A 22,371-nucleotide genomic window follows, 5' to 3' on the forward strand; every position below is an offset into this window, starting at 1 on the left:
CGGCCCCCCAAATGTGTTTGGCCTACAACTCCCATGATCCCTAGCTAGCAGGACCAGTGGTCAGGGATGATGGGAACTGTAGTCTCAAAATATCTGGAGGGCTGAGGTTGAGGAAGCCTGACCAAAACCCTTGCTAAAAGGCAACCCAAGTCTCATGCAAAAGGGGCACTTTTTCCTGTGGTAACAACATGCCCCCTGTAACTCTAGCAACCGCCCCCTCCCAACTCTGCTATTTTCTTTTGCTAATTAACACACCGGTGGGTCCTTTTGTCAGGGTAATGACTTTCCCACCACCTGTTTTGTTCTTTGATGGCACCTCTCTCAGCCAATCTCCTGAGGAAGTTGGCTTGATTTATTTTTTGTTGTTGTTCTGTTTAGTCGTGTCCGACTCTTCGTGACCCCATGGATGCCAGGCACTCTGTCCTGACTTATTTTTTAGGCGTTGCTAAATCCATTGATCAAACCCCACATTTACTAATTTCAGAAATTATGGGGAGAACATGGCACCCAGGAATTTTAGGGGATCATCCCCCACCCACTGCAAACCCATAACAATATACCACAGGGATGGAGAGCAAAACTTCCAAAATTCTAGTATTTTAGAACAGCATTCCAATCTGCACTAACATCTAAATAATGAGGGGAAAACAGATAGACTGATAGAGCAATCTGAAAGCTATCAAACTGAAGTAGGTCCAGCGGATTTCAACTAGAGGTATAGAATTCTAACCAAAATGATGTTGAAATTCATGCTGATAGAACTGGTGAAATCATAGGAAAGATATGACAGTTCGCTCTCTCAGATAACAATGAAGTCATCTGTCTATGACTGAAAGCTGTATGGCATGATTACATTTGTTCATTTGTCCTGAATGCTGGGATGAGCCTGAAGCCATCAATCATCGCATTTGGATGCAAATGATAAATCAACGATTACTGTGCTGGAGATGTGGCAACAAATTGCTCAAACAGAACAGTTGTCACGAGTGCTAGCCTTGCTCAATGCAGGCATTATTATAATGTATTCATCCTTCTCCCAGACCTGGCAAAATATTTGGCTTTAGAAGGCAGCTGCGGTAACTCCTTGAAATTATGGTGAGCTATAATTTAAAGAACTTGTTAAAGATTCAATAGCACTGATGTATTATAGAACATATACTGTATACATTTTCCTCCAGAATAATAATTGCTGGAGAAGTAATGTTAGCCATGCAACAGAAAGCACTATGTTTTGGATGCCCTAAAATTAAGTTATTGGGACATTATTTTGAAACTTTTTAAAAAGCATGAATGTCACTATATTCCCTTTTGGATCCCAACAGGGCTATAATCTTGGTTCGGATGGGGAGTGGGGCACAGGGCACAATGCCTCAAGAGAGGAGGCACAAAGCTCTGTCCCAGCCATGATTTCCAAGTGCTCAGGCTAGTGTGATATCTTTCACCTGTCATCGCTCTTCTGTGTTATGGTCTTGGAAGTGGCCAGAGAAGGCACAGAACATTTAGCTGCATGCATAGCTCTAGGACCATTCCAGGGTCACATGCAACTTCAGAGGGTTGGAGTCCACCTCTTGGCTGGGTGATGCACATCATTTTCTGCAATGTTGCAATGTATTATGGAGCATGCCTTTATGATTGCAAGCTCCTTCACTGCTGCATTTAAAATAAAATGTTGCCGTGCCCAAGCAAATGTGCAGTTGGGATAGGCCGAGCTGTGAATTGCAGCAGGGTTTCTAAACAGATGTTAGTCCACAAAACCTTTTTGTTAACTGCTTGGAGGTTTTCTACAATCAAGCGGTATATCAATTTTATGAAATAAATAAAAATAAGTCCCCCTTTATCTATTTCTGCTACATACCTTTTAGTGCTGACCTGTATGGTGGTTGTTGTTTTTTTTTTTAAAAAAAATACTAGATTGGCTAAGCTCAGTTTTATCTTTCCCATTTATTTAATAGAAGGGAATTGAGGCTTGACTTGCTTCAAACTGGTGGCCTGACCAAAGGCAGCCACTCGGTCTGCGGTGCTGCAAGTGGGAAGTTCTTAGAATGATTATAGCGCAAAGGCATCCCATGTGTGGGTGCAGGAACAGAATTACTAAAAATTCAAAATTAAGCAGACATTTCAGTTCAAAGATCTAGTGATAGCACTTCATCAGGAAACTGTGTCCATTAAGGAACTATTTAAAATTTACCTGAAGTATGTGTGTTAAGAAAATACCAAATTTGAATAAATAAGAGATTTTTTAAAAACAAGTATGGGCCATAGGCAAAACTGGACCACTAGGCATTGTGAACCAGATATTTTAAGCAGCAGACCTTGAGTTTCATGAGAGGCCAGCAAATTGTTAGCTCTTTACTTTTATTCTATTTTTATTGCCAGGCCATATCTGCAGCATAAAGTTAAAGTATGGTGATACCACTTAACAATTTTGTCTTCCCTCAAAGAATCCTAGGAACTGTACTTTGTTATGGGTGCTGAAAGTTTTTGGGATACCCCAATTTTCTCCTGCAGAACTTTTTTTTTTTGTCTAAGGAATCTCACTCTGACAGATATCTGAGAAACGAAGGCTGAGCACTAAGGAACCAAGTTCAGAGTTACTAAATATAGAAAGAGTGCAGCATGGCCATTATAACTCTCTGTGTGGATATTTGCTATTGCTCCTTAATGAAGCTGAACTTGGCAAAAAGCCAGCCACAGTCCCGGGTGATTCTGAATGCGTCAACACTATACAGCCGCTTAGTGAGAAAGTCAGGATCCCTTTGCTCCTCTGTAACCTAGGAGAGAGAAATGCACAGCCATTTTACCACCTTTACCAAGGCTGAACTTGTGCAAGGATGTATGAAGGCGATACGGTTTTCGTCCTTCCTTTGATCACAACCATAATTTTCTGATGTTCAAGAGAGAACAGAAGCTGAGAGGTGAGTTTGATATTTGATTTGCACCTCCTGCTGAGACCAGAGATCATAATATGGGCTGATATTATCTGGGAGAAGCTACCTAACTTTTAGGCAATACAAATGCCGGTGGCAGTGGAAATGAGCTTTGGGCTTCAGAGGAAAAGCAACAAGATAAGCTAATACTGCTTGAAGCAAGCAGTAGCCCCACCATTCCTTTAAAAAACCTCTAACCTTGAGGAAGTTAATAATTATCACTAATTATGGTCACTAATACCCCCCTTTTTGGGTGTTGACCATATATGATTCTAGGACTCTTGGAGGAAACTGATTTTAGACCTATTTTAAGCAGGTTACAGGTCTGGTTTTGGTGCCAAAATCACCCTGGTTATCTTGATATCCCTATTCTGGGATAGACACAGGGAAAATGCAATTGTTGATTCTGCTGAACCTCTCAGTGGGTTTATATTTCATTTATCATTGTATCCTCCTGAAGTAGTCATATGAATTAGCAGTAGGAGGCACAATGGTGTTTCTGTTTCCATTTGTGTCTGGCACCAAAAGGCAGTTCTGGGGAACTGCATAGCATTTTGCTGTGGGCCTCACAAAGATTCTGTGCTATTTAAAAATCTATATGAAGCCACTGAGAGAGAACATCAATATGCAGGTGATGTTCAGTTCTGTCTGCCTAAAGTATGTACATCAGGAGAGGCAGTGGGTAAATTTAGTTTGATTAGATTAAATCATTTGAGGGACCAGTCCTTCTAGTTTCTTGCCTACAAGCAGGACAGAAATGGAACCAGCAGCACAGTGGGATGGGAAACTTTTGGCCCTCCAAAGCTTGTTAAACTCCAATTAGCTCCAGCTAGCATGTCAGGGATGATGTGAGTTGTAGCCCAACATGAATCAGGGGTTCACACATTAGCTACTTCTGGTGTAAACAGATAGTAGGCTGGAGGGTGTTGTGGCAGTAGGAAAAGGGCATCTATGGAAAGATTTAACCACCCACCAGGTGTGCCGGGTTCGGCCCAACATTGGGGGGAGCCCAGTGCGTGTGTTTGACATCATGTGTGTGGTCACATGATGTCACATGGTGGGAGGCCCAATGGGGCCTGGTGAACCCTCCGAAAGGCCTAATGGGGCCTAGTTGCAGCCATGGGAGGGCCCGACAAAGCCCGTTGCAGCTGTGGGAGGGCCCAATAGGGCCTGACTGACTGCAGAATATTGAGGGGGCCCGGCCCCCCATTGAATTTTTTTTGGGTGGCCTCAGCTCCCCATAGATGGCGTGCCACCCACCCACACTTCTTGTCCACTGAAAATCATTGCCTTCTGAAGCTACTTTCCCTTATTAAAAGTAGGAATAAAGTATGTTCCCATGCAAACGTGTGTAACTTCTAGTTTAAGGCCCAATACAGTGGTACCTTGGCTTAGATACGCTTCAGGCTTCATACGCTTCAGGTTACAGACTCTGCTAACCCAGAAATAGTACCTCGGGTTAAGAACTTTGCTTCAGGATGAGAACAGAAATCGTGCTCTGGTGATGTGGCGGCAGCAGGAGGCCCCATTAGCTAAAGTGGTGCTTCAGGTTAAGAACAGTTTCAGGTTAAGAACGGACCTCCGGAATGAATTAAGTACTTAACCCGAGGTACCACTGTATGTTAAAGGTCTGAAGAACTAAGAACAGGCACCTGCTAGTGCCACCTAATGGTAATGTATTGTAAGAAATGACATTCTACCTAGCTGGGATTTTAAAGCCGTCATAGTTGTGACAAATTTATTGCTAATATTATGTTCATCTCCTGGTCAGTCATAATCTTTCTGCTTCACTCTGTCTACTTGAGCCACTATGTAGCTCTTTACACAGCTTTTGTACCATGTTTATATTGGCTAGAAGAGCACTGTATTCCTCCACTGTGGCATCTTAGGAGCATCAGGAATATTTTATGAAGGATATGATGAGACTGGAGCTTCAGCTCCCGTAGTCCAAGCCTTAGATTCTAAGGTTTTGGGTTATTCCACATGTATGCATGCAACAAATTCAGAGCTAAAATACCCCAAGTTCTGCACTGTCATGTTACATTTGCATGTATTTGCTCTTCATAATTCATTCTAATTGTTCCTCTTCTGCAAATGATGGGAAACAATTAGGAGCTATAGCTACCTTCTGAGTTGTGGAATTTTTTTCTACCTCCTTTTCCAGATAAGCATCTTCCTATTAATAAGGCCTAGATAATCTCATCAGTCCCAGATGGTATGTCCAATGGCCAGGGATGATGGGAGTAGTAGACTCTACCCCTGCTGTTTTCCCTAAACTGTTGGTTTGATTTGTTTTTAATAATGTTTTTAATACTGCAACCCACCCTGGGACCTTAGGGTGATGGGGGTTAATAATTATATAATAAATGCTATGACTTGTATAGTACAGTACCATTCCAGACTATTATCTTTCAAGGTAAACGGGAACAGTGATGATAAAACAAAAAACAAAAGAGACCACACTCATTTCTGGCAAAGGCTTTATTTTAATTATAAAATGGCAAAACGGAATCCCCAGAAATGACACATCCATCACTTGGACCAAGACTCTGCTCTTATACAAGAGCAGATTTAAGTTCCCCTGCCCACTGTCAGCCAGTTTAGGCTGCAAGTGTATCTATCCATTTATACACATATACATGTTTCATTTTTTATAAATACATGGGACTGAGTGGAATGCTGCGTGTGAACATGGCTGTCCTGTCTAATCGTTTTAAAACAAGCCCTTGACTATGGAATATCCATACTCAGCCATGTTAACTGGTAGGGGGTAGAAGATACAACTGGATAATTTATGTCCTAAAATGCAGCTTCTTCTAGAACTTTCCTGGATGCAGAGGCTCTAAACATTATTGCACACAAGTGAAGAAAGAGCCCACACACATTACAGAACAGAAACAGGCTCATCTCTTTACTGGAAACAGCAGCGGGGGACAAATTAGGTTCCATAATGCAAAAGGCATCAACTACTTTCAGTCCCAGTGAAGATGTCCAAAGCTGCAATCCTATATTGTATGTACTTGCTTGGGAGTAAGGCCCATTGAAATCAGTGGGACTTACTTCTGAGTAAACATACACCAGATCACATTGCACATTCCTGAAGTTGTGGGAAGGAAAGTGCTTGGAAGGGTGGTCAAGTAAGTTCCAGGACTTATTCCACTTCTCCATCTGGTCAGATGCACCAGTCAGCTGGAGAAAGGCATGTAGGAAGGAATAGAAGGAATGCTTATGATACACAAAGGTAAAAACGAACTGCTGGCATTTCTCAAGGTGAAAACCTAAAACATGCTTACTACAAAGTATGTTCCATTGAACTCTATGGACTCAAGTAGGAAATAAATATGCTTTGGTTGTGGTTGTAGAAATGGAAGAAAAAAATGGAAGAAAGTATAGACTGTTCAGTGCTCTGGCAACCTTCAGCAGGATGGTTTTTTAATGGTTACTAGACTTGCTGTTCTTCTGTCCTACCACAAACCCCATCCACTGCAATAAATGAGGGGAGACAAGTGTGTTTTTACAAGCAGAAGATGATCTATTGAAAGAACATTCAGGACCAGATTTACTGCTACCCTACTTCACACATAGAAATGGCCATCAAAACAGGTTTAAAATGCTACCAGCAGAAAACATGAGGTTGCCAGGTGGCAATCTGGAGATCTTTTCCAAAGGTTCTGAAGCAGCAGAGGAGGTTACCCAATTCCTTCACCACTCTCTTCAATCCCTTCCTTTACTACCTGCCATTGGAAGAATTTCATACCAGGGAAGAGATGAATGGTGGTGGCATTGGGGCAAGAGACTAGCCTTTCCTGCTGCCTCAACCTAAAGGCATATACACCACCTTCCCAAATGGTAATCTAGCTGCTTGTTTAGGGTTGTATTTTAGATTAACAAATTATTGAATACTGCTGTATTTTAGGGCACATGTGAATATTATGACTGAGCATTAACAGAGTCCCCCTGTTCCTGCCATGTATGAACAGAAAATTATAGCTTTCCACTGTGCATCTTTCAGGAGCATTAGTTTATTGGGGGGGGGGGAATCAGCCTATTGTTAAAAAAAGAAAGGGCATAGAGTTGGTTGGTATTCAATAATGAATTGATAATGCTGAATTTGGGGAAGGCCTTTATTAGGCAGATAGGGCATTTTCAAATGGTAGCAGCTATTGCTCCATAATGCTTCCTTGAAAATGCTCTTGAGAGGGAAGAGAAAAGGAGGGAAAAGAATGATCCTTTTGCTTCTGTTCCTGAATAGATGACCCTCCAAATATAATCTTCAAAAAATCTGGAAGACATGATGTTTTGGACTATATGTGACTTTTAAGCAGATGGTTCAGAAATGTACTTAGACTGACTGTGTCTCTTTGTTTGCAAAAGCAGCTGCAGGGGCTTCTGATCCAGATTGAGACCATGGTGTGGGAAAAGTTCCTAGCCACTGAACAAACATGACATGGTCAGTCCAAGCAAATATTTTTCAATCATGTTCTTAAGACATGTCTAGTTTGAGAACCAAGCTCTCTCTTCCTTAAATAGTGGGTGATAATATTGGTTTTGGACTTCATTCCAGAGCAGCTATTATTTAGCAATTAACAGCCTATGTCTTACCTTAAAGAAATAATTGTGATAGAAGGTATGTAATCAAACAGACTTTTCTGTTTATATACTTTTCTGTTTAACAGACTGCTGAGGAGGTGAGATCCCAATTCTAACACTTTTTTCTTCACATAGGGCTAAAAATGATTTGCAGGGATGATCTCACCTGACACTGGAGAGAATATACACGGTCTCCAGTCTAGTTTAGGTATTGCAAGACTTGAATGTCTCGCAGTCACACATACCCAGAATTAGAAATCTATTCAGTAGTTTACCGTAGAGATTACTGACATAAAGGAACTAACCTATATTATCAAATTAAGACAGAAATTAGTTTACAATGACTGTTTTTAGCTTACCCCCTCCTACAAAAGAATTAAAAGAACATTCAAGTTTAGCACTGAGTTAGTATTAGGAACTTCAGTGTTGCAAGACTCACACCTTTTAGGTTATTTCTGCCAGAAATACACTGTAACAAGGGTAATGAAAATAAGCAAGTCTTGCGAGGAATGGCTTACACTAGCATACTCAGTGCCACTCACATTACTTAAGTTGTGCAATGGGTTTCCTAATCTCCACTTTCTCAGCAAGGGATATTTCAAAAGCACCCAAACATAACCAAGACAAAAACAAATTTAGTAAGTAAATATGCTATTTGACTTTATGACCATTTTTCCCCGGTAGCATTGTATCACATGCAATCCAGTAAATGCTCTCCCTGGAAAGTCTGGTGCACCATCTTGCTGTTAACGCTGGCATGAATGATAAGATAGGAATCTGGTACACTGGAGTTTAAAAAGTAAATGCCGTGGTGAATTGAGGCACTTTCCACCAGGTATGCTAGCTCTGTCCATTATGCCTGCTGAAATTATTTCCTCCAGGTGGCTGGATCTGAATAGAGTCGAGGAGAGGCCGTAGAGCTTGTCCAAAAGGTCTGAAGCCACAAGGAAGACATAAGGGATGGTTGGGGAAGAGAGAATTTAAGTTTTCCAAGCACTCTGAACACAAACGGGTTCTCAACTAAAATTAAAAACAAAGCTGCTTATAGAAAAGAATGAAGGCAAACTACTAAGGATGTTCCTATAAAACGATATATGAGCTGAGCTGAGCTGAGCCCATGCCACTATTTCATCCATCGGCAAAGCAGATGGAGTGTAAAGGAGATCAGCACAGGCCTCACTTGTAACACCTAGAAGTACAGCGGCACAGAAGCAATTCTTTGTCAAGTCCACCTTTAGGGGAGGGGGTGGACCATCTGTGCCTCTTGGTTGTAGCGGCAGAAATGTCTGGGTTGGTGTGCATTACTCAAAAACATGTTGCCATCCCAAACTGCAGAGCCCCAGGGTTGCTTGCAGTGTAGTATTGGCTGCTGGAGCACAGAACATAAGCTGCATGTTGCTGTGGTGGCAGGTGCCTGTGAGCCTAAAATTATGCCCCAGCCTCCACTGCAACAGGTATGGGGTGTTGCACCTCTCCATTTGTGCCTCAGCTGGCAATGTAATATGCTGAGAATTGTGTTCCAGCATTCTCCCATATTGCAAGCCATATTGGGGAATATTTGTTTCAAACTGCATGCTGCATCTACTTTCCATGGCTATGTTTTAGATGGGCCTAAACACATAACGGGGACACGGGTGGTGCTGTGGGTTAAACCACAGAGCCTAAGACTTGCCGATCAGAAGGTAAGTGGTTCGAATCCCCGCGACAAGGTGACCTCCTGTTGCTCGGTCCCTGCTCCTGCCGACCTAGCAGTTTGAAAGCACGTCAAAGTGCAAGTAGATAAATAGGTACCGCTCCAGCGGGAAGGTAAACGGCGTTTCCGTGCGCTGCTCTGGTTTGCCAGAAGCGGCTTAGTCATGCTGGCCACATGACCCGGAAGCTGTGCACCAGCTCCCTCGGCCAATAAAGCGAGATGAGCGCCGCAACCCCAGAGTCGATCACTACTGGTCCTAATGGTCAGGGGTCCTTTTACCTTTTTTTAGACACATAACAGGGTGTGTAACCCACTGAACCCTCTACAGATGTACTTTTCAAAGCAATGCAATGCTTGTAATGCTCGTGAGCTAGTCTAGCCCAAAGCAGACAGGACTGAAAACTGACAATACTCCTAACTAATGCAACTAACAACCACATGTTCCAACAAGTTTCATGTCCAAAGAAGTCCAAGGTTCATCTCCAGCCACTGCTATGTTTCCACAGTGTTTTGAGTAAGTCACTTCAAAAATAACTTTGGTAAGAGCTCCTACTATTGTTTCTCTGTCACCTGCCCCCACAACTTGTTTGTTTTATAAAATAGCCAAAGTCCTAAAAGTTGTGATGGCTCTTTAGAGAATTACATTAACTGAGATTAAATAGTACCCCTCTTAGGCTTAAACAACGTTACAATAAGCATGCTTTTTAGAAGCATGCTTAAACCAGCCACTTTTATTTTGATGAAAAAGCAGCCACAAGGACCTCAAACATATTAGGGCCCTGCCCTGGTTTCCTGTGACAAATAGCCTTCCCTGAAAGTGCTGTTTATTGCAAACATCACCTCCAGGGGCAAACAGAAGCCATGGAGGAAACCAACACAGACCCCCAATATTGATCGGGAACATGTTCTGGAATGGGACCCTGCAGTTTCTTTGCTTTTTTGGAAAAGGGTTTTTATCATAGTTTAGATCTTAGTGTCATTTGGTTGCAAGTCAGTCTGAAAGATATATCTGTATTCCAAGTTAGTAAAATCTGTGCCATGTCCTCAGTATTCCTGAAAAGCCATGGCTGTTAAATTTGGCATCAATAATATGGATGTAATAAAAAAAGAGGACTCTACTTACGTTGCAAGAACTTCAGATGGAAGGTCAGTGATGTAGGAAGGGATCTTCCTCCCTGTCAAGAATTGTGCCACTTCATTGCTGAATGTATTGCAGTTATGGTCAAAAAGGTTATAAGCCTCTCCTCTGTGACCCCAAGAAAAAGAAGTTCAGAAAGAATAATAATGAATGAATATAGCAAGACTGACCTCTTTCAGAGGGATTACAAGAATATATACTCTGTGTGTGTGTGTAAGTAAAGCTAATTCACCACATAACACTCAGACCTGTGTTAAGAGCAGCTATGCAGGGGGAATGTCAAATGGAAAAGCTAGAGGTGATATTTAACCTGTTTCCTGCTTGCAACTTTGCACCAAATTGGCCTCTCTTCATTTGCTTCCAAATGTATATTTGCCTGTTTGGGAATCTGGAATGGAAAGGCTACAAGCAGGAAATGAGTTAAGCATTCCATCCCTGAAATATACTCAGAGTCGCAAAGTGATTTCATGCTCTTTATTCAGCTCATAGTGGTGAGGAGGAATGAATGAATGTCCCCTCAAAGTATCTGCTTTATATACATTATTTACACAATGGGCTGCACACGATTGGCTAATTCCAGGATTCTACTGTACGCCAATCAGGTTGTGGATTCACTTCTATCTGGAGCATGATTGGGTGGTTCCTGCTAACCAATCATACTGCTGCATTGTTCTAGGACCAATCAGACTGCAGCATTCTGAATCCTATTGTTCTAGGACCAATCAGACTGCTGCCTTTTGGAGCCTATTGTTCTAGGACCAATCAGACTGCTGCAGTTTGGATCCTATTCAACTCAGTACATAACACCCCTCCCCTCTAAGTTCCAGTCCTGCCCGGAAGGTCGCATTCATAGTCCTCAAGGTACGCCGGTGGCCTACGTGTGCGTTGCGGCCTGGGGTGTTCCCTGGTCCGGGGTTCAGGTTCTGGCTCGTGTTCCAAGGATGGGGCTGTTTGGTCTGGCGCAACCGGCTCGCTCAGTCGTGGTTCTGGTTCCGGTGTCCTTTCGGCCTCGCGGGTCCTCTCTGTATTTACTGATTCTGCCTCTCCTGCTTGCCCCTGCTGCTCTATGGGCCTCACTGCCCCACTGTTCCCTTGGGACTCCTCTGACCTGTCCTCCTCCTCCTGGTTTTCTCCCGGGAATCGTCGCCGTATCTGGTCGCAGTGGCGGCGCCAGCATTGCCCCCCATCTGTTAGCACCTCGTACGACACGGGGCCCGTGACCCTGGTGACTGTGGCAGGTACCCATGCAGGGCCTGCCCCAAAATTCTTTGCGTACACTGGGTCCTGGGCCTCGAAGGTCCGGGGGTTCCTGCCTTCCCCCACCACTACCTCATCCTGAGCTCTATCGGGGTGAAGGCGGTCCAATCTGATTGCAAGGCGCCGACCCATTAGTAGTTCAGCGGGGCTCCGGCCAGTCGTTGAGCTGGGGGTGCTGTGCTGTGCTAGAAGGAATGTGGCAAGGCGGTACTCCCAATCCCCTTGCGTCATGCGGCGAAGGGTGTCCTTGGTGGTCCGCACCATGCGTTCTGCTTGGCCATTGGTGGCAGGGTGGAATGGCGCTGAACGGATGTGGCGGATGGCGTTCTGCACTGTGAAGGTTTGAAATTCTCCTGATGTAAATGCAGTCCCGTTGTCTGAGACGAGAGTGTCAGGGAGCCCGTGGGTTGCAAACAGCCTGCGTAGTACCCGGATGGCTGCGGACGTAGAAGTGGACGGTACCAGTGCGACTTCCAGCCATTTGGTGTAGGAGTCCACCACTATGAAGAATGTTTTCCCCTGAAAGGGGCCAGCGAAGTCCACATGCAGGCGTGACCATGGTGCTCGGGCGGACTCCCAGGACTGGACTGGGGCCCTTGGGGGATCTGGGCGGGATTCCTGGCAGGCCTGGCAGTGTTTGACCCAGGCCTCTATCTCTCCGTCGATCCCCGGCCACCACACATAACTCCTGGCAAGGGCCTTCATTCTTACTACCCCTGGGTGTGTCTCGTGTAGGGCTGTGAGGACCCTTTTGCGGAGGGGCTGGGGAACAACGACCCTGCTTCCCCATAACAGGCACCCCTTGTGGGCTGACAGTTCATGTTTGTGGGTTGTGTAGCCGGCGAATTCTGGCCCGGGGCTGCGGCTGGGCCATCCCCTCCACACCCAGTCCAGGACCCGGGAGATGACCCTATCTTTCTTGGAATGGTGTGCAACTTCTTGTGCCTGAATGGGGCGGTCAGGAAGCAGCTCCAGGCTCATAACCTCTTGTGCAGGTGCTGGGTCGGGGCCTGTTTCCGGTAGTGGTAGCCTGCTGAGGGCGTCTGCATGGCCCATCGCCTTTCCAGGGCGGTGAATCAGTGCATACTGATAGCTGGCAAGGAAAATTGACCACCTGAGGACGCGAGGAGACAGCACTTGGGGGGTCTGCTTTTCGGGGGCAAACAAGCCAAGCAACGGCTTGTGGTCAGTCACCATGGTGAAGGGCCGCCCGTACAAGAAATCATGGAATTTTTTTACTCCCTTCACGATTGCCAGACCCTCCTTGTCGATTTGCGAGTAGTTCCGCTCGGTTTCGTTGAGTGTCTGGGAAAAGTATGCTACCGGTACCTCTCTTCCATCCGGGAGTTGGTGTCCCAGGACAGCGCCGATGCCATAGGGCGAGGCGTCGCATGCTAGCACCACCGGCAGCCTCTCGTCGAAGTGTGCCAAGACCGAGTTTGAGACAAGCAAGTCCTTGACTGCCTGGAATGCGGCCTCCTGGCGCTGGCCCCACACCCAAGGGGCCCGCTTGTCCAGGAGTCTGTGTAGGGGCTCCGCTACCGCCGCCTTGTGGGGAAGGAAGGAATGGTAAAAGTTCAATAATCCCAAGAAGGCCTGAAGTTCAGTCTTGTTCTTGGGCGCTGGGGCATCACAAATGGCCCGTACCTTGTCCCCAGTCGGGTGAACCCCTTCTGCATCCACCATAAATCCCAGAAAGTCCACTTGAGGCACTCCTAGTAGACATTTTTCCCGCTTCACCTTGAGACCCGCCATCTGGAAACGGTGCAGAACAGTGCGGAGGCGGTCCTCAAACTCCTCTGGTGTGGGCCCGGCAATCAACACATCATCAAAGAAGGGGGTGACACCAGGAATCCCTTTAAGGAGAGAGTCCATTAGATTCTGGAATATGCCTGGTGCCACGCTGACCCCGAATTGCAGCCGCTTTACCCTGAACGCTCCTCTGTGCGTCACAATCGTCTGTGCCTCTGCTGTGGCCTCATCTACTGGCAGCTGTTGATATGCTTGGGCCAAGTCCAGCTTGCCAAAAATTTTCGACCCAGCCAGGGTGGCAAGGACATGGCTGACCACTGGCACTGGGTATGCATGGGCCATGAGGGCCTTGTTTATGGTACATTTGTAGTCTGCGCAGATGCGGACCGAACCATTAGGCTTGACGGGTGTGACGATTGGGGTTTCCCAGGGGGCATTAGGCACCGGCTCCAGCACTCCTTGCTCCATGAGTCGGTCCAATTCCTCGTCTATACGGGGTTTCAGGGCGAATGGGACCCGGCGGGCCTTGAGCCTGACTGGTCGTACTGCGGGGTCAAGCTGTAGAGCAATGGGGGGGCCCGTATACTGTCCCAATTTCCCATCGAAAACCCCCGGAAACTCCTTGCATATGGCGTCCACGTCCACTTGTAAGCTCATGTGGTTCACCCCGGTGATGGCTAGTCCCAGTGGTCCAAACCATGCCAACCCCAGTAAGCTAATGTAGGGGCCCTTGACCACAAGCAAGTCCAGTTGCCGCGTCCGCCCTCGGTATTGCACCCTGAAGGTCCCCACCCCCATTGTGGGGACCTTACGTTTCTGGAAGTCCCGGAGGGTGAATGGGGCCGGCCTGAGTTTGGGACCCCCAGTAGGACACAGTTTCCTTAAGGTCCTTGCCGAGATTATGGATAGAGTTGAACCCGTGTCAAGCTCCATGCGGCATGGGGCCCCCTCTATCTGTACCTCTACATAAATTTTCTCTACGTTGGGGTGGGGCAACTGGTATACCTGGAAGTCTGTGAGCTCCGTCGAGTTGCCTTGGTGCGTTGGGCCCCGGGACCTGGGGCTCTTGGATTGGTCATCTGATGCCTGGCTTCGGGTGGGCCGAGCCCGACACACCCGGGCGATGTGTCCCAATTTTCTGCACTGCCTGCACTCTGCGTTGCGGAAACGGCAGGTCCTCCTCTCGTGACTTCCTCCACAGCTTGCGCAGTTCCCTCCTTCTCGTCGAGGCAGCTGTGGTATGTGGGCTGCTTGAGTGCGCTGCTGTACTCGGTGCACCTCCTCCCTGTCGGATCCCGAGTCGTTGGTGAGGTCTTCGTGGTGGACCCTCGGTTGGGACGGCTGGCTCAGCCGTGCCTCTTGCGTCGACCTCTCAGCAGCTTCCGTTGCCAGGGCCTCCTCCAGAGCGACCTGGAACGTTAGGTTCTTCTTAGCGTAGAGGCGTCGTTGCAGCTTCTCATCCTTCAGGCCACCGACGAGGCGGTCACGAAGCATGTTCTCCAGCTCTGAGAAGTTGCAGAACCGGGCAGCTTGGCGGAGAGAGGTCACAAACCCAGTTATGGTTTCCCCAGGGGCTTGCCGCTTTGCGTAGAAGGCATTTCGACGAGCCACCACTGAGGGCTGTGGCGAAAAGTGCCCCTTCAGCTGTTCCATTATTGTTTTGTATGGAACAGTAGCGACGTCTTCAGGCGCAAGGAGAGCCCGGGCGATTTCAAATGTCTCCTCTCCGCAGACGCTGAAGAATATTGCCCTCTTCTTGGCGTCTTCTTCATCGGTGACCCCTTTGGCTTCTAGGAGGAAGGTGAAACGGGAGGCGTACGCTTCCCAGTCTCCAGATGCTGGGTTGAATGGCGAGAAGCTGCTGTCAGTTGCCATTCTGAGTTCCTTGTGTCCCGGAGCTGAAGCCTGGATACACGGTGCGAGGCAGCGGTGCGGCAGGTGGCGGTGCTGCGGTGCTGTGTGTGGCAGTCAGCTCAGCGGGATCCCACCTTCGTCGCCAGTGAAATATACTCAGAGTCGCAAAGTGATTTCATGCTCTTTATTCAGCTCATAGTGGTGAGGAGGAATGAATGAATGTCCCCTCAAAGTATCTGCTTTATATACATTATTTACACAATGGGCTGCACACGATTGGCTAATTCCAGGATTCTACTGTACGCCAATCAGGTTGTGGATTCACTTCTATCTGGAGCATGATTGGGTGGTTCCTGCTAACCAATCATACTGCTGCATTGTTCTAGGACCAATCAGACTGCAGCATTCTGAATCCTATTGTTCTAGGACCAATCAGACTGCTGCCTTTTGGAGCCTATTGTTCTAGGACCAATCAGACTGCTGCAGTTTGGATCCTATTCAACTCAGTACATAACAATCCCCCAACTGCTTCTCCACTAAAAATCCTTTCTTCTCCAAATCATGTTTTAATACACAAAGAGTGGTGGGACTTCAGTCTATGTGCAGTTCAATACACATCTCAGTTGTGTATTGAAGTACAGAAACTATTTAGAACTCACCATTCTAAGATTATGACACAATTCTATATTAAACTAACCATAACTCAACAGTGAAGCAGCTTGGCAGGGAGGGGCATGGGCATCCCTATCAACAGGAATTACATGCAGTCACCAGAATAGAATAGAAACAAAGCAGCATTCTCTCACCGGAATATAGATTCACCCAATGAGGACAAGTATTCCAAGAACAGCTCTTCTGAAACTTCTGAGCATCCCAGGTCTACAATAGAGTCTGGGGGCCCAAGCAGAGTCCCACCCTGTGAAGTGTATATGCAGGAGGATATTCAGACACCAAGAACAATTTACCAGTCTCCTATGGGGAATATATAATGCTGAAATATTTCTGCACCCCCCCCCAAAAATTGCTTACATCAATTACCATATTTCCCAAAACACTAGTAAGAGCTTATAGCAGTCAAGTTCCAGAAGGACTCTTGCACATACTCAGTCTGGAGGTGGTGAACAGAAGCAAAAGATAAACCAAATTTGATTCCTATTCTGCTTTGTTGCTTACAAATCAGCTTTAAAAATTGTGGATTAGTGGGGGCTTAGGACCTCAGTATCAGCTATGCGAGGAAAGCATTTCAGTTTTACTATACATTAAAATTACACCAAGTTTGATTGAATAAATGGTTTAGAGCGGGGGTAGGGAACTGGATCCTGCTAATGGCCTAGATACTTATCCTCCCCCAATCATGGACCAACTTTAATAGGTGGGTTGGGACATCTACCTGTCAATCACCTGACATAATAAAGACTTCAGGTGACTGACACATGTCAAAGTTAAAAAAGTTGCTGTAAAAAATGATTAGCTGATCAACGGTTAGAACAGCCTCTTTTCAATACTGTATATCCCTTCAATGCCAATGATTGGCACTGGGAGCACCTTGAAATAAGCTCCTTGTGGCACTGTGGGTAAAACCTCAGTGCCTAGGACTTGCCGATCGTATGGTCGGCGGTTCGAATCCCCGCGGCGGGGTGAGCTCCCCGCCCAGGGGAGCTTTCGGTCCCAGCTCCTGCCCACCTAGCAGTTCGAAAGCACCCCTAAGTGCAAGTAGATAAATAGGTACCGCTTTATAGCAGGAAGGTAAACAGCGTTTCCGTGTGCTGCGCTGGTGCTGGCTCGCCAGAGCAGCTTTGTCACGCTGGCCACGTGACCCGGAAGTGTCTTCGGACAGCGCTGGCTCCCGGCCTCTTAAGTGAGATGAGCGCACAACCCTAGAGTCGGACACGACTGGCCCATACGGGCAGGGGTACCTTTACCTTTTAACTAACAGCTGATTTTTGATTAGAGGGAGTCCCTTTGAAGTCTCTGCAGAGAGGGAAATGCTCCTAAAACTGGACCATCTCCTCTGCAGCGAAGGCTGTTTGAAGTGCTTTGAATAGAACAACTTCCTTTGGAAATAAAATAAATGCTCCTTTTAAAAATGGCACATTTTTTTTCCTCTTTCCAGAAGAAGCTTGTGCTGCCCCTTGTGGAGTGATTTCCATGTGCTAAGCACGGGGCTTGCAAAGTACCTTGAACAGCATTTCTGAAGTTCTGCCAATCAACTGACTGTTGGGCGCTTGGGAAGCGCTGTGAAAAAGGTTGTTCAGCAGTGCCTGCTAGTCTCTTTTGTTCAAGCCCCAACTTTACCTACCCAACACCTGACGTCCTATATGACCAGGTGTAGGGCAAGTGGGTGTGTCTTGGCTGAAATCGCATCTCAGGCCAGCTGAGGAGCCTGCGAGCTGGAGCTTTCCCACCCTTGCTTTACAGCATGATGTACTGGATGTTCGAGAGCCGGCCATAATGCACTAAATATTCCAGTTACTTGCTATTTTTCTGAATGGGATACAGAAACAGATCAATAAAAAAATATTGGGAAAAGAAAGAGAGGAAAAAGTAGGTATAGAAAAGAAGTTCCAAGACTTACAGGTGGACAACTGGCGATCCCACCACTACCATAGAAGAACTCATCCCTGTGAACAACTATGGAAGTGTGCCTGAAGGGGGTGGCAAACAAGACAGGTAGAAACATATACGTAGTGAGATACACCAGAGATTAAACATGACCAAGACTAAAAGTTATCTGCAGCCTCTAGCCTCATATAGTCCTATATCAATCTGTTTAGGAAGACTACTGAAAAACAAAAAAAAAACAAGATCCTTACCTAATTTCAGACAGCATTTTCTGTCCTTACAAATTGTGAAAATAATTAATGAGTCTCTAATCAAAATGCCTAGAAAGAATGTGAATGAGCCCTTACTCCAAAAAGTGAGGTACCACCATCCAGCATTGAAAGGACCATGCAAAGCACCTAATAACACAGCCTAATTTGGTGTTGCTACTTTCCTGAACACTCATGAAATAGTTTGTGTAGCACATAATTGTGGAAATGTTTTATGCTATGAAAACATCAATTAATGTTAAGTTTAGCTACTCACCAAATGCCATCCAGCTGCTTACCTGCATATAAAAAGAAAAGCACCATCAGCAGCTCAGTTTGCATGCTGCAATCTGTTACTCGCCTTCCATGGCTATCAATTCACATTTTCCTACAATACACTTACACATAAACTCATAACAGTGCCATTCTAAAAGAAAAAGCAGGAAAAATAGTGTTCTCTCCCACCCTAAAGTTGGTATTTGATGGAATTAGGAATAGCTTGTGCTCTAATCCCTGGGTTTTATGATTACAGGGGAAGAATTCAGACTTTCTGAATAGGACACAGTGCTAATTTCTGAAAGCAACATGTTTTACTTTACAAACAGTTCAGAAGATGAGACATGATGCAAAAGGTCCTATAACTACTGTATTAGACTACAGATTTGCCAGGCTTGCAAACAGTTACTGGCCTGCAGTGCATATGAATGTCCAGATAACCAGGCAGAGCAACTTTTTGTAAACTTCTGAAAGGTGGTTCTTCTCACTTCCATTTAGAATGACAATTACTAGAGAAATTATGGGTGGGACCTGGGGACAAGGGGTAGGCTGTGAAGTATAATGTGTAAAACTCTATCATGATGATTTATTGTAAATGTTAACCTTTCTTATAGTACAAATCATGTAAGTTGACAAAGTATTTATTCCTATCATTTTTGTATTCACTTCTGACCATGCAGTTTGGAGTTTCTGTATCTTTAATATTAACCTTCAAAATACATCAAGTTTGAATACAACAGTGAAAGTACATTTTTAAAAAATTCTAACCTGGGAAAATCCCAGTAATATTCCCCCCTGCCCAATTCCCTATATTGCTGAGGCTTCAGTCCTGTGCCTGTGTACTTCATAGTAGGTATCAACACACAAGAGGCTGCAGATTTAGATTTAGGATACTTGTACTGGCTTGATGGTAGAGACAGAGATAGCTGAAACCAGTATAAATTAAATTGGAATCACTTATTTGTGTGAATCAGTTTTCATTCAGTTACCTAGTGGCTCCTTTTAATCTAGATTTATTGGAAAAAGGAATTATTGTATTTATCACATACAATATACTTCCCCTGTTTCTTGGGAAAGAATGCAGAATAACTTGCATAAGTCTGCAGTATAAAAGCAAAAACCCAGCCTTAAGTAGAATAGAGTTCAGTGTGGGAGGTACTTATATTCCATGCAGGCTAAATCTGTTGTGAAACTTTCCTTGCTCATAGTGACAGTGCAAACTCAGATGTAGAGATTTCCTTCAATGAGCTTCATTAAGTTAACTCATTTTAGGATGCAAACTATTATTCTAAACTTCTAGTCTGTATGTATAAATAAAAAGCTTCTATCTCTGTAATGCTGTCCCCTGTCTCTCATAACTCATGACAGACCTATTGTCAAACAGAACTTTTGCAGTGAAATATAAATTTTGTAATGGAATTGCAGAACAATGTTATGTTCAGAAAAGTATAAAATATGTATGTTGCTTTTTGTATGCGAGCCTTCCTCTGCATACAGGCACATGTCTGAAGGAGTAATTTCTGGTAACTTTGCATACCCCTACTTCAATATCAAAAAGCAATCACACTCTACTTTCAGGTTGTGTGAAATTCTTCAGGTTGTTCCTGAAAGTGTCCAGGAATTCTCTCTAGAAATGTTGGACACTTGTGTCTGGGTAGTGTTGGGGGCCAATAAACTGAGGCTGAATCTTGATAAGATGGAGGTGCTGCGGGGTGAGCGGTTTCTGTCTCCAAAAACTAGGTGGACAACTTGTTCTGTGAGGGGTTGCACTCTCCCTGAAGGCACAGGTTCATAGCCTGGGAGAACACCTGGACTCTGACCTGTCACTGGAGTCTCCAGTGGCTTCTTGTCTACGAATGCATATGCCCAGATGGTTCACAAGTTATGGCTGTTCCTGGATAGCCTGAATTCAGTTGTCCATGCTCTGCTGACTTCCTGCAATGTGGGGCTGCCCTTGAAGATGGTGCTGCCTTGTTGGGAATGACCCATGACACGGCTTTTTGGGTGGCTTTTTGGGTTTCCCCTTTATGAAATGACCTCCCTGATGTGTTTTGCCTGTTTCCCTCACTGCTAACATTCAGGAGGACTTTAAAACCATTTGTGTTTACTCAGGCATTTGATGGCTTAAAAATACTGTTCTTTGTAACTTTGCAATTACTAGCCGTGTAGGTATGCTTTACATGTTTCTAAGCATTTTAAATATGTTTTTAGTTTATTTTTAACTGTATTGTTTTACTGCTTTGGTGTTTGGTGCCTGGACAACTTTCAGAGATAGAAATTTAAGGAAAAAATAGGAGGGAGAGCTAAGAATGTGATAAAAGAAGCATGTTCTCATAACACTATATATTTCATAATGCAGTCCAATGCTTTGCTCCTATATTCTTTTCTTAGTTAAACCACATAAAAAGCACTACTTATAGCAAAGTAGTTAAAGTACTCTAGGCTTGTTAGATCTGTTATGACTAAGCATCTAGAACTACTTAACACCAGGAAGTAAATGATTTAGACCAGCAGCCCTTTCATCCAGACACAAACTCCTAACTGTTCTGTGCAGTACTAAGAATAGTCCTTACTTCCTCTGCTAGCTTTCTCCTCCATGAATTAAGACAAAAATGTGCACGGATAGTACTTCTGCAACAAAAGGTTTCCATGCTTATGGACCTAATGAATATTCAGACAGTTACTATGTTGGGGAAACAAATACCGTATACCAATTCTTTAGCCTAGAGGCAGGGCAGGCACCACCGCACACGGACAAGACAAGTGTGATTCGTACTACTGGGGGGGAGTGTACGCTGGAAGTGAGTGCAGATCCTGTACAGCATATCATCCCTGATACGTTGAAAGGGTATAGTTGCTGCTGTTCCTTAACGTAACCCCTGTCTACCCTCCACCTTTGAGTTGTGCATCCAGCCCTCTACCTCCCCTTTGGGACGAGAAAACAGAGAAAGTTGTTCGGCTTGCGAACAGGTAAAATTACCACTTTCCCTGTTACTTCGGGTCACCCTCCAAGCCCCGAAGAAGCCTCTTACGTAACATATGTGTGCGGGGGGCGGGGGAGGAGGAGGAGGAGGGCGCCCGTTAAGGATCAATGTACATAACACAGACGGCGGTTAAGGATCAAGACCCACATCACCTTCCTCCCCACCCCGCGGCTGTAGGACCCCTGCCCGTCCCCTCCCCCCCTCCCATTTGAGCCGTCAGCCACCCCCTTCCCCAATACATAATACGAGGAGGGCAAAGGCATCATCTGACAGAACCCGAGGCGACGGACGGGGTCGTCTCCATTCCCCCCCCCCCGCTCCCGGGGCTCCTCTCACCGAGCATGATGGGGCTGAGGCGTCGAGCCATGCCCTTGGACAGGTCGTAAACGTAGAGCTTCACCGGGTGCAGCATCGGGGGCGAGTCCATGGCATTGGCGGAGGGCGACAGAAAGAGGACGGAGGGGGCGACGGGGAAGGAAGCTCTTGACCGAGGCCAGTGGTAACGGTGGTTAGTGGGCGGGCGGCCGGGAAAGCGGGGAGCCCAGCCGGCCCGGCTCCTGCTCCTGCGGCGGGTGACAGCCAACTGACAGAAGGGGACAGAGAAGATGGGAGGAGGGCAGCGGGGAAGGGAGCGTTCGCCGCACGCATGCGCCGCCCCCACAAGGCGAATCCAGGTTGCCAGTCACGGCGCCTCTGTGAGGGAAGGGCGCTAGGCAGCCGGGGGCGGGGCCAGGGGGCGAGCGTGGTTTGGTTCCATGTGGGCGGGCATCGACGAGGACAATTCTTCGGGGCTATTGGTTAGGAGGCGGGGAGGAGGGCGGAGCGTATAGCCATTCTCGAGCAGTAACAGGTTGCATAGTGACTGGTGGGCGGGGTCTCTAACGCAGGGGGGGGGCATGACTTGAATATGTAACTGAGACGTAAAGGACCTCCGAGCGAACTTGAGGCTGCCAACCGTTCCATAGAAATAGGAAAGATGAGAGTATCGAATTCCATTGTCTGAACATGGATATTCCTGGTTCCTTTAGGCTCTCCCCCCCCCCGGCGCACAGCCCACGGAAAACAATGAATAAGTGTAGGATTCCACGTA

The 22,371-nt window shown here is 45.9% G+C and overlaps 2 protein-coding genes across 3 annotated transcripts in view; one reads left to right on the forward strand and one right to left on the reverse strand.

The window, feature by feature from the left end:
- Window positions 1-2,769: 2,769 nt before the first annotated feature.
- The window catches only part of XRCC6 (X-ray repair cross complementing 6), a 34,294-nt gene continuing 14,692 nt past the window's right edge, over window positions 2,770-22,371 (forward strand). The window contains exon 1 of one of the 2 annotated variants that reach the window (XM_081877623.1): window positions 2,770-2,915. The gene's annotated coding sequence lies outside the window, so the exon portion shown is untranslated. The remainder of the gene's footprint in view (window positions 2,916-22,371) is intronic. The other variant, XM_081877620.1, reaches the window with a different exon arrangement.
- On the reverse strand, window positions 5,394-21,966 carry DESI1 (desumoylating isopeptidase 1). Its single transcript, XM_081877692.1, has 6 exons — window positions 21,618-21,966; window positions 18,299-18,320; window positions 17,787-17,856; window positions 16,018-16,127; window positions 10,334-10,456; window positions 5,394-8,451 (listed from the first exon to the last, which is right to left on the reverse strand). The coding sequence occupies exons 1-6, from the start codon at window positions 21,706-21,708 to the stop codon at window positions 8,358-8,360; spliced, it is 510 nt and encodes a 169-aa protein (XP_081733818.1). The 5' UTR covers window positions 21,709-21,966; the 3' UTR covers window positions 5,394-8,357.

Source organism: Podarcis erhardii (genome assembly GCF_964252035.2).
Source record: "Podarcis erhardii genome assembly, chromosome: 10".
Classification (NCBI taxonomy): Eukaryota; Metazoa; Chordata; class Lepidosauria; order Squamata; family Lacertidae; genus Podarcis; species Podarcis erhardii.

Excerpts from the sequence above, each read along its gene's own strand:
- DESI1 (XM_081877692.1), bottom strand. The coding sequence starts at position 21,708 with ATGGACTCGCCCCCGATGCTGCACCCGGTGAAGCTCTACGTTTACGAC. Across the intron at positions 18,321-21,617 it reads CCTCAGCCCCATCATGCTCG|GTAAGCAGCTGGATGGCATT; the intron begins GTGAGAGGAGCC and ends TTTTATATGCAG. Across the intron at positions 8,452-10,333 it reads CCATCTGAAGTTCTTGCAAC|ACCTTTTGGACAAGCTCTAC; the intron begins GTAAGTAGAGTC and ends TTGTGGCTTCAG.